The sequence below is a fragment of the Medicago sativa genome, chromosome 7 (genome assembly GCF_051527215.1).
Source record: "Medicago sativa cultivar Bolivia chromosome 7, Bolivia_mono, whole genome shotgun sequence".
In the NCBI taxonomy this organism is placed as follows: domain Eukaryota; kingdom Viridiplantae; phylum Streptophyta; class Magnoliopsida; order Fabales; family Fabaceae; genus Medicago; species Medicago sativa.
The window spans coordinates 103,899,622-103,912,338 of record NC_140755.1 but is presented as its reverse complement, the minus strand read 5'-3'; the positions used below and the strand labels follow the sequence as shown (position 1 = coordinate 103,912,338).

General features: G+C 31.4%; 2 protein-coding genes across 4 annotated transcripts; both read left to right on the top strand.

The window, feature by feature from the left end:
• The first annotated feature begins 1,662 nt into the window (after positions 1-1,662).
• Positions 1,663-4,904, top strand: LOC146911652 (calcium-binding protein CBP-like). The gene is made up of 5 exons (XM_085726246.1): positions 1,663-2,030; positions 3,092-3,138; positions 3,539-3,714; positions 4,128-4,146; positions 4,575-4,904. The coding sequence occupies exons 1-5, from the start codon at positions 1,733-1,735 to the stop codon at positions 4,677-4,679; spliced, it is 645 nt and encodes a 214-aa protein (XP_085582372.1). The 5' UTR covers positions 1,663-1,732; the 3' UTR covers positions 4,680-4,904.
• Positions 4,905-8,635: 3,731 nt separating this feature from the next.
• On the top strand, positions 8,636-12,215 carry LOC146911651 (uncharacterized). Of its 3 annotated transcripts, none has more exons than XM_085726251.1 (4): positions 8,636-8,978; positions 9,216-9,384; positions 9,859-9,904; positions 11,929-12,215. In XM_085726251.1, exons 1-3 carry the CDS (start codon positions 8,664-8,666, stop codon positions 9,876-9,878), a joined length of 504 nt encoding a protein of 167 aa, XP_085582377.1. In that variant the 5' UTR covers positions 8,636-8,663; the 3' UTR covers positions 9,879-9,904; positions 11,929-12,215. The 3 variants fall into 3 exon arrangements, with proteins under 3 accessions (XP_085582377.1, XP_085582376.1, XP_085582374.1); XM_085726250.1 differs by having other exon boundaries at positions 11,893-12,212; XM_085726248.1 differs by lacking the exon at positions 11,929-12,215 and adding an exon at positions 10,078-10,259.
• Positions 12,216-12,717: the final 502 nt, after the last annotated feature.

Sequence of the window (12,717 nt, the reverse complement as noted above, 5' to 3'; positions counted from 1 at the left end):
TTGGTTTAGAACATTTCCCGTGTGTTGAATTGGGTTCTCCTCATCCAATGTGGCGTAGTTCTCAACTCACATCAATGGACCCTCCATGAATTGTTTACTTGAAACAGACATGAATAAAATACCCACGTAGCACCATTTTATTTATCAAAAAGGTGACAAAAAATGTATATATTTCTTTCACGGAAATATAATAGAGTTAAATCTTTTTGGATTTTGAGAATTTTGCTATAAAATAAAAACAAAATAAAAAAAATTAAAACAAAATAATTTTTGAGATTTTTAGAATATTTGATTCAAAGATAATGGCATAAACTAAAAACAAATTTATTTGGTATTTTTGATATATTTGACTTAAAGTTAAAACTAAACAAAATAAAACAAAAACAAATCTTTTGTCAAAAAAAAAAAAACAAATCTTGTAGATTTATTTTATATAACCAACACAAATCACAAACGAATATACTACTTAGAAATAAAAGTAAACAAAATAACGATATATCTTTTTGGAGTTTTTAGAGTAGAAACAAAACAAATCAATTCAACAAAAAAAAATCAAAAACAAATATAAGGCTGAAAAATAAAACACACTAAACTAGAATAAAATATTTTTATTGTTTTTCAAATATATGAAACAAAAACAATAGAAACATACTAAACTAAATAGAAACAAAATCTTTTTATGGTTTTTGAAATATATGAAACAAAAGAAACAAACTAACAATATGATAAGTAGAAAAGATCAACAATCTTCGACAACGGTGCTAACAAATCTAACAAGTGTACTAAACCGTTTCAAATAGTAAGGTAGTTAGTTATCATCTCTTGTTACTAGAAACTTTAATAAACTTATGAATTAAAACACTAGATTGGGAGAGTTTACAAGTTTGATTTGACTACACAAAGAAAGTTGTTTTGATTACAAAATAATAATTTGATTCAGAGTTTTAGCGGGGATTAGGATTCAATGAATCCCCTCTACATCTTTGTTGGACTAATGCAAGAATACCTATCATTTATTAACTAATGATAATGTAAAAATGGTTATCTTCATGGGACTTTTGTCCCTCAAGATGTTATGTTGCTCCTCATCATCCTAAAGGTCATATACGTGCACTACGGTAAACCGTCGTTAACCCTCTAAGATTCCATAGACATGGTTATCGTTATTCAAATAGGGACTTTCGCAGGTACTGACAACTGAAATATTTCTAATGAGAGAGTTTGATTGTTTGATTTGTAGAAGTTTGAGAATTAAGGTGTTTTGGAGAAAACCCACCTGGGTTGGCCTAGTGGTATTGGCTTGGGACCTGGTAATGTGCTCCTTCTCAAGGTCTCAGGTTCGATTCTCTCTGGTACCAATTAGGGTGGGTTAGTTTAACTTCTTCAAAAAAAAAAAAGGTGTTTTGGAGAAAGCCAAAGCGCAATGAGAGTTGGCTGTAGTTGGGTCCATTTCACTTAGCTACCGTTGTACTGACATTGGTTAACAATCATTGCATTTAACAAACGGTAGTTAACTACTGTTAAAGGTAAAATTATATTTTTCATGTGTTATTAAGCAAATTTTGATGTGGGAACAGAAATTTTATACTGATTTTTTAGCCCAACTCAAACCAAGAACCCAAGCCCACCAATGAGCATATAAATACAAACCTCAGCAATAGGCTCCTCTTTGTCTTTACTCATTACTCAACTCTCCCTCTCTCTCTCAATACAACCTCTCTACCTTTTCAAAATGTCCGGTTACCCAAATCAGCCTCCCAGTTATGGTTACGGCGCACCACCGCCGTCCCAATCCTACCCACCACCGGCATATGCTAGCCCGTTTGCGTCGCTATTGCCATCGACATTTCCTCCTGGCACGGACCCTAGCATCGTGGCTTGCTTTCAGGTGGCTGATCAGGACGGAAGCGGGTTGATCGACGATAAGGAGTTGCAGAAGGCTCTTTCTTCTTGTAATAATCAGAGCTTCAGCTTGAGAACTGTTCACCTTCTCATGTATCACTTCACCAACACCAACGTCAAAAAGATTGGTACACTATTTTCTTTATCTCTTTCCTTTTACTTCATTTGCACCATTTCATTCAAAATTCTCATATGTTAAAATTAGGGTTTGTGCTAACTTTGATCTTAGGCGTTTTTTTTTTGTTAATACTCTCTGTCCTCGTTTTAAGTAATAAATACTGTTTTTCCAAAACAGGAGATAAATATATGGAATTTATTTTTCTTAACAACTAATTAATATTTCATTCTTTAATCACAATAATTAAATGGTTGAGGCTGAGTTAATCAGTAATCAATTACTATTACTATTTTTATTTGCTTATACTATTAAACAGTAATTGATTAAATCATATGTACCCAAATATTTCTTTTTTAGATTAATTGAATTATATAAAGGCTTAAAACTAGGGACACTCTCAGAAAGACGTTAAGCATTGCTTGCATGCGATTTGGTTTATTGCATGTGAAACGCGTGTCCTAAATGTTTGTGGGTAGTCTTGATGTGACCCACCCATTTTATGGATAGCACTTGTGTACCATAATGGTATATACCATAGCCCAATTAGAATGTGCCACGTGGCACACTCTTTAAAAAAATATATCAAATAAAGTATTTATAATGGGAGTTAGTCACCTTAGTCCCTGAATGGGAAAGGAGTAGACACTTTAGTCCTGAATGCAGAGAAATTACAAAACAGTCCCTAAACGTAGACTCTGTTAGTCAATTTCAGGGACTAAAGTGACTAACGGAGTCTACATTCAGGGACTAAATTGACTAACGGAGACTAAATTGACTAGCAGTTCTGGGACTATTTTGCAATTTATCTGTATTTAGAGACTAAAGTGATGACTCATTTCCTATCCTGAGACTAAAGTGACTAATATCCTTATATATAATATCAACCGATGCATTATTATATATTCAAGTTGTATTTTTGAAGAAAATAAATTAAACTATTACATTATCTATCTAACTAGTGACAGTGTGGTTCTATTCCCCTTAACATAAGCTAATGTTCTGTTCAATTTTTGGTTGTCGACTAATTTTTCTGCCATTCTCACTGTTTGAATTATCGACTTCGTAATGCAGGACCCAAGGAATTCACTTCTCTGTTTTACAGTCTTCAGAGCTGGAGGGTATTTTCTCCTCTTTTTTTTCTTTAATTTTCCCCTAGTTATTCTTAATTCTGAACTTAGTCTGTGTTTGGTTAAAAGTTAATTTTCCTAATGTCCTACGTGATTTTAGTAAAAACCAATATTGGTATTTTGAATCATAATTAATTGATAGTATGATGCTAATTTTGCATGTGGTTGAAAATTTTGTACAAAGTTTTACATCAAATTTGTCATTTGAGGGGAAATATGCAAACATAAATTACTTTTCTTCAATTTTAGCTTTAACTAAATAAGTTATACAAAATAAAATTCTTTCAAAATTATGTTTATGAAATACTTAACCAAAAACACACTTAGACTAATTATTCTGTTCTTATGGTCATGGGACAGTGTTCTTCTAACTAACTGGTTATTGTTGCAGGGAATATTTGAGAGATTTGACAAGGACAGGAGTGGCAAAATCGATTCAAATGAGTTGCGAGATGCGCTTTTAAGTTTGGGTTATGCTGTTTCTCCAATGGTGTTGGACTTGCTCGTCTCCAAGTTTGACAAAACTGGTGGCAAAAGCAAGGCTGTCGAATATGACAATTTCATTGAGTATGGTTTTGCTACAACTCTTTCTTTTATTGGATGCAAAATTGTTTATTTAATTAAAAAGGATTTTTGTCTAGGTGTCTTCTTTTTCATAACTAAGGTACATATGTTGTTTTGCTATGACTAAAAAGAGAAGAAAATTTTAACTATAAAGCCTTCAACATTTGTATTTTCAATGAAAATGGATGAAGTAGCTGTTTATTAAAAAATCAGCAAATGGAAAGCAATTGTCATGTTATTTTTTAGGTATTATAGTTTCCATTTGAAGTCAAATTTCTTCATCTAAAATGGGAGAAAACTTTAATAAAAGTTTAAATTTCCTCTGTATAGCAGAACTATGATTTATGTGTATCCTTGTCTGTTTCGGTGTAAAATCGATTGATAAACTGATTCTCTTCCTTTGTTTACCATTGCAGGTGTTGTCTTACTGTGAAGGTGAGCTATTGAAATACATTGTTCATTAATTTCTCCAATTTCTGCATTACATCTTCCTATTCTTATTCAATACAGTATTAAAAGCAAGTAAGCAAAATGAAAATTACAAGAGTATCACAGCTTCGGTAACATAACATCAGATATTGCATTCATATATAATATATATAAAACATGTGTTCCTTTTTAAATGTTTGCGGCTACGTTGTTGTTAGAACTTCTATATTGAAATTTAAAACATATGTGTTCCTTTTTGTGAAGTTTCTTGTGCTATTTAGTTGATACATAAAACATAATCAACCTGGTTTTATTTTCCTAGTATGTGAACCATAAATTTCACTCTAACTTAGGGAGCAAGAAATCAAGCTTATGATATGATATGTCCCTTGAGGCAAGATAAAATGCCTCACTTTTGATTGTGTGTATTGCAGGGACTAACGGACAAATTCAAGGAGAAGGATACTGGGTATACCGGCTCTGCAACATTTTCCTATGAGGCGTTTATGCTGACTGTCCTACCATTCTTGATAGCTTAGGATAGTAATGGTGTGTGTGTCAATTGACCATGTTAATTTGGTTTGGAGATGGATGTGTGTGGTTGAGTGAATTGCTTTGGACAGCTTATAATATGCTTTTGTTCCCTGCTTTTTAGTTATAATTGAACAATGGTTGATGTCATTTTACTTGAATCATGAGGTGTTCTTTACAACACCAATGGATGTTTTTGCATTCAATGAGAGACACTTGGTGGTGTTAGATGATGCAATTGCTTTTATCTCAAATTGTTAGAACGATGCTACTTTTCATATGTCAATTTTGAACGAATTTGGTGTGAGAATCATGGACCAAACTATTTTTGGCCTGGAGTTGGGGAACAAGGGATATATTTTCTTGAAAATTGCTTTTTAGACACTTATGTTTTGTTCCCAAACATATCAGTTTGAACTGACGAACGACAGTTAATTACTTTGCTCCCGAACGACAATTAATTGATAGTATTAGATTAAGTTATGATTAGTGTAATTTTGCCCAAAAAAGTTAAAATTAATAGAATAAAATAGGTTGGGTGCTCGAGAAGTTTCTTATAATTAAAAGCTGATTACATGTATAGTAAAAAGCCTTTTTAGGGGATGTAATTAAAAACCTTTGATACTCAAAACAATCACAATTATAAACAAACTTTTTTAGATACATTAAAAAATTAATATATTTAAAATTCATCTTTTTAAAGTGAATAAATAGGATGTCTGATGTTCGAAGTTAATCTCACGGGACGAAACAATGTGCTTTTATTGTGTGTATATGTATGAACTGAATTGTGTGTATATGTATGAACTGAAAGTTAGACATCACAATTTCATATTTTATTTTTAGAACTTTTTAATAGAACTTTTTAGTAACTTGTTATACTAAAATTTTTAATACTCCCTCCGTTTCAAAATGAGTGTCGCTTTAGCCAAAAAAATTTGTTTCAAAATGAGTGTCGCTTTCAGTTTCCAATGCAATAATAACTTTTTCTTTTCAATTGTACCCTCCAATTAATACTCTGCACACTACTTCCAAAGTATTACTTTTAAAACTAACCAATAGTTAATAAGGATAATTTGGTAAAATAATCATTCTCTTTCTCTTAATCATTGCATTTCTTAATATGTGTGTAAACACCTAAAGCGACATTCATTTTGAAACGGAGGGAGTAGAACTTTTTAGTAACTTGTTATACTAAAATGGTAATAATTATCGAAAAAATATTACTAGTAACAAATTGCTTTTAATTTGTGTTCCGAAAAATTAGACGTGACAATAAATTATGATCATAAATTTAAATGATAAGATTGGAAAATTTAATGCAGAGCGAGTCAGAAAAGTTGCGACTTGCGACGGTGGTTGTGTCCAAAGGGAATTATTAACGAGATATTCTGCACCAATTTTGGGTCAGACAGAGAATATCGTAAAAATTGGAACGGCAATTAAAACTCACGTGTGTATCACAAATAAAACCATCCCTCACTCTCTATTTATACCCACAAGGCCACAACACACAACCTACAATTTACATTCTCTCTTTTCTTACTAGGTTTCAAATTTTCAATCATACTCAACTATTTTTTTTATGCCATAAGTAATAGTGATGGTTAATTTTTTCATGATCTGATATATGTGATCATTTTCTTTTTTGTCTTCAGTGCAACTATTGATGATCTGAGGTCTTAAAAATGGTTAAGAGGATGATGCATCCGGTGTCATGTAGCTTGCTCTTATGTGATAGTTTTGTTATTACACCAAGTGTAATTTTCTTGATTAAACTTATTATAAAGTAGTTGTGAACATTTTCATTCTCAAGTCAAATTGTTTACATGAGGAGGGCTACACCAACTACTATCATCTATGTAATTGGGAACTAATGTAATTTAGTTCACATCCCTTTTGAACCATTGTGGGTCATTGACACATTTGGCTCTACATTCTAAAATAATGTTGTGCATAGGTTGTTCTTTCGTAAGAAAATCAACTAATAGCCTTTTTGGAATTTGGTACTACAACAGTTCCATCAAAAGCACAGTGAAATATTACATAGAAGCATAAACTTGAACATGGAGATGGAGATGAAGCTTCTATATAGTAGCAGTGGCACAAGCTATCGACACGGTCAAACACGTATCCAACCAAATACCAAGAGGAAATAGAAATTGAAGCTGATTTGTGTGATGCTAAATAGAAAATAACATTAGTTTATTTTCTTTTCTATAGCGAGAAAATAACATCTAGTTATTTGGTGCATAAAGTGTAATTTAATTCTTGTTAAGTGAAAAATTGTTAGTACTTTTTTTGGTAGTGACCGGGGTGGTTTGAACCCCGGACCTTGCATATTTTATGCAATATCCCAACCAACTGAGCTAAGCTCACGAGGACAAATTGATATAAATTTATATTTATTTTTTAGCACAACTGAGCTAACCAACTGAGCTATGCATAAAGTGTAATTTAATTCTTGTTAAGTGAAAAATTTATATTTATTTTTTAATATAAATTATATTTTTATTGAGATGATATTATAAATTATAATCATAAAATATATTATCAACAAATTTGATATTTTTTTTTTTGACAAAATCAACAAATTTGATGTTGGCATTTAATTTAATTATTGATATTGATATGATAAAATATATTATTTAACAAATTTGATGTTGGCATTTAATTGTTGATATTTCGTCCTTTTATTTTATTGATTGCTTCTAGATTAATGTTGATATCTGATCCGATTTTTCAGCACACGTATTACCAATTTGATGTTGAATTATTAGTTGCAGATTTAGATCCAGTAATATGTTTTTAAAATTTAAAACAATTGTCTAATTGGTACTTTTTATTTTACTAGCAATGGTAGTGGTAACCTTGGGGTATAGATAAAGTTGGGGTCCGTACTGAAAGAAAAACAAATACCCCTTAGATCTCCTAAGAAAAATATTGTGCAAGGTTAGTACAAATGTTAAAGTACAACTATTGTGCTTAATCTATCAAAAATAAAAAAACTATTGTGCTTAACCTCAATAAGAGTCTCCTAAAAAATTAACGTCAAAAAATAATCATAAGAGTCTCTTATATAGAAGAAAATAAGGCCATTAATATTTTTTTTTTGAAAGAAAATAAGGCCATTAATATTGTCACGTAAATAATTAAGAGGCTAGAAAAGAAGTATTAAAGATAGCCTATAATTTCATTCCCCAAAAAAAAAATAGCATATAATTTCAAATCAAAAAATTAGTTAATTGAATCAAAGACAGCCTAAAATCATATTGCGTATATACGTAGACACACAAGACTCCTATGGTTATGGGTTTTGTCCTCTTTGTATATAAAAATACCACATATTTTATTCAAAATTGAATATGAGGATGAATATGATGAAGATGTTCATAAGGTTTATGAATTTCTTTAATTTTTTAAATAAAAATATTTTAACAAACAAAGTTATTAATAATATTATTTAATTTAGCATTTTTTTATAATAAAAAAATGAAAAAAGAACTAAAATGTGCATACTAAAATGTGCATATTTTGATAGATAAAAGACTTAAATTTAAATAGGATAAAAAAGATAAATGACTAATGTGTTACCACAAAATAAAATAAAGGACGTGTAATGTAATTTTGTCTTTTAATTTAATTTGAAATAAAATTATAATAACAAGGTGGAACTTTTAAAATTACACACATGTTGACCATCTAATTTAAGTGAGGAGCCGCATACCCGATCAAAATCAAGGGATCTTGAAGATTGCAAAGGGGACCAAAATCACAAGTCACAACTATACAAAGTAGGAGATTATTTCTTTCAAAAAAATAAAGTAGGAGATTATTAAGTGTGTTTGAGCCTAAACTTTATTTATGGTGAACCGTAGGGACCTAAAGGTTAAGAAGAAGAAAAATGTAAATATTTGATGTAACTCCCTATTATTTTTGTAAGAAAAAGAGCTAAAATAATAATAATTGGACAGGAACAAGATTGGTCTTGAATGATGTCATCATCATCATCTTGTTCTTGTTCTTCGATTCGTGTACTTCAAATCCCAAATCATTCTGCTGTGACGCAAAAGATGTTTATGAAACCTCTGAATCTCAATTTTGGCAGAGACAGAGGCATCCAACAGCAGCTGCTGAAGCTCAACCATCAATATCATCATCGCGTTTTGCCATTGCGGTGTTGTTCAACCTCAACTACTTCCAGTGGGGACCACCTCCATGATGATGATTCTGCTGTTGTTCTCCATGTTCGTGGAATGATGTGTGAGGGATGTGCTTCTAGCGTCAAAAAACTTCTTGAAACTCAAGTAAGTTTGTCGTCTATTTCTATTTCTATTTTCGAGTTAATTCGTATTTTCTATTTGAATTCATTAATTTTAATTATTTCTCAAGAAAAAAAAAAAACATTGATTTTAAAAGGAAAACGATTTTCGCGAGTTTGATAAAATAAAGGGACTAAACATGCAATTAAGCATTTTTTTTTTTTTTCCGTATACTATCACTGCAATATAAATGTTTGTTATTAATAAATAATTAATGGACAGCCAGAAGTGTTATCTGCTACTGTGAATCTAGCATCAGAGACAGCACTAGTTTCCCTTTCCCCTTTGTCATCCGAAGAGAAAACTGCAACAAATTGGCAAAAGCAGTTAGGAGAGAAACTTGCACACCACTTAACAACATGTGGTTTTACTTCTACCCTTAGACTTAGAGGTAATATTTCCTTTTTTATCAACATTTGCAATATTAGCTTGTTTGTTTTTTCAAATTTCATGTAAAGGAAAAGGTGTTGCTTGAGTTTATAGAGATGATTGTGTAGCATGTCATCATACTTTTTAATGCATAAAGCTGTATTAACTAACATTCTTCATATAGCCGCATTACGTCTAACAAAATCAAGACGGGCTCTCTGCGGGAGTTGCCTGAATAATGTTTGCATTCACACTTCTCCATTGTCATTTACTCATGAAACTTCCTTTGTTCATATCTACGCAATTAATGGTATATCCATTTTCCTTGTCTGTAAATGAAATTTGAAAACCCCTCTATGTTTTAGGGGCTTTTACCTTTATTCGATTTAGTAGCATGTCACTAAGTATGCTTGTGGTTTACTTATTAATTATTGCCTCTAAATGAGATTATATAGAGATAATTTGATTTACATGAAGCATGGTGGATTAAGTGCAGGTCAAGAAGATAGCGCCTAAAGACATATGGTCATCGAGAGTCAATGGTATGTCCTCATTCAACAAATTTGAAAGGTTTTATGATATAATGATTAATGTCACCCTTTAAATGACTAAACTATTTTCAAATCTTTTATTCTTCATTTTTAGATATGTACAAGATAAGTTTAAAAACAGTTATTGATGTTATAATTTATAATTGCTACCTTCTCTTCACTAGGTGATTCTCCGAGGTTACTTGGAGAGCCATGTATATGTGTGTTCAGGTGGCCCTGCATGCTGTAGAATTTACTGATGTTCAATCTTATGTTAGCCATTAATCCCCAGTTATCAAGAAATTTGTAGACTCATTTATGTCAACTCAGGATTGTGTATAATACACAGGACTTCTTTTGGGCCAAATTGATTTTCTTCTATAATTTCAACATTGCTTTCATCCTCTATATATATTAAGCAGGAAAATAGTCACTCAATCAGAAGGAAATTCCACACATAAGTAACAGAACAATATACTATATATGCTGTATACATTTCTGCTTCTTTTTTTTCCCTCGCCTTACCTTCTCCTGGCAGTACTGCATTGAGACAATAAATTTCTCCTGTTTACACTTTCTCCCTCCACTAGTTTGGATATGATTCCTGATGATGCAAACATACAAATAATTGACATCACTACACCAAAATTGGGAATCAATATCGTGTATTTAACATCACTTATTTCACAAAAGCGCTATTAGTTAATTATTTATAGCGTTTGGTGTCAATGTCATTGATGCTATGTTTGAACCAAGTAACAAATTAAAAAACAACAATGACATTCATGCTCCGGACTTTTATCCCTTCTCTTCTGTAGACTTTTAATGCCATTCCTTTTCCGCTCTTGATATACTGCTGTAAACTCTGTGGAATGGAATTGATGCTATGTTTTCTTGAAGGCAAATGATAGTTTGGACCACCAAATACATTGCTTCAACTTACACCACCTCAATATAAGCCATTGATATATTATTAATTTATTCTAACAGTCCGGATCTTATGATGAAAAAGTTGTTACAAAGTGTTATTTTAGTGGTGTAAGTTGGGGCATTCTATTTGGTGGTGTAAACTAAATGGCACCTTTCTTGAATTCATATTTCATAACTAGAGTTTATCTTGTTTTCTAAACAACATTTGATATTTGAGCAACTTTTATTCCCTGTAATTTTGAAATGTGCTATTTGCTTCTTTTTTTTCCTTGTAGACAGACCATAGTAAGATTTGGTGGGAATATTTAATCTAATCGTAGAAAAAAGTGGTGCAAGTTGGACATATCTAGTTGGTGGTCCAAACTATACTTAGCCTTTTTTGAATGGCAAATGTTAGTAGTTCTCCAACTCCTTATCCCTTAGCTCAAACCAGTTGATACCCAACCCCCTTTAGCAATTTATTTTGTTTCGATCAAAGTAGGATAGGTCATTATTGTTAGAAAAGAATAACATGTATCAATGCAGCTACTTTAATAGTCTTTTTCATGACTCTTCGGTATCAATATAGAATTTTATCCGATATTGTTCTGCAGATATTTTTCGCTTATAGTAAGGCAATTTTAGATGCTTATTTGCCTAATTTGACGTAAATAGTCAGGCATTTTTAGCTGCTGAAGGAATCTTTTTAGTCACTGTGTATTTACCTGTGATTTACTTCATGCCTTCATCAACCTTAGGACTATGTAACTAACCAAGCCGCCTGTCGAAAGTATATCAAAAATAAAATTCAATCACATTTATGGTAGGATATATACTGTTTGCAAGTTGATAGTAGAGTTGCAATGCTACTCCATTCTCATAGGCTCTATCAAGATGCAGAGATACAGCAGGTTGATTTTGCTCAAAATTCTTTTCACTTTCTAATTTAATTCAACCAAAAGCTCCTTTTTACAAGAACATTTGTGAGAGGATCTCTGAACATATGCCAATTTTCTACTAAGTATATGTTCCCTTCTATTTTACTTTGTTGTAACTTGTAACTTTAACATCAATTATAATATGTTAAACAGATAAAGGGAATGTTCAAATGGTAATGTTTTGTGTAGCCATGAAGTAGTTACGTATATAGAGATTGCGGCAGGATTGTTGCGAGTGTGGACGACAATGCACTTCTTATTCATCAAGTTGATGCAAAGGTTGTTATACTGAATGATCTCTTTGCAAATTTCAAGCACCAATTTCTGATACGTGAATGTTCCTAGTGCACGACCTTGTCTACGATGTGACCAATAAGCTATTGTGTAAATTCAATTCAGACTTAGAAATAAGTTATTTATCATTTCGGTATCAACACCAAATTTGGTGTGCTTTCGTTTAATGAATAACCTTTCCGGCTAAACAATTGTGCTTGGGTATAACAAAGACACCCATTCAGTTAAAACTTGTATCTATCTAAAGGAGTTGGAACTAGAGATGACATTAGATTCTGGTGCACAAAATGTTGATGCTCGTGTATCTGCTATATTAATTGTGCAATATTATTGTTAACCTACTCTAACCCGGACGAGTTTTGTAGAATTTCCTATATAAGTATCAAAATACTATAATTTTACTTGCAAAAGATACATTCAATACTATGCTATGAAACGACTGCAAAAAAAAAAAAAGGGGGCAAAAATTACACTAATTTAAGCTATTAACTTTATTTTTGTATCAAATAAGCAAATTGAAAATAGTAAACATGTTTCGAAAGTCAAAGTGAGAAAACAAAGTAATGTTATAATCTAGTATAATGATTTTTGCAAATAAAAAGTCATAATAAATAACTTTAAGTAATATAATATATGAGAAACAAAATTACGCTAAAAAACGAAGTTTTTACTTTTAGTGATAAG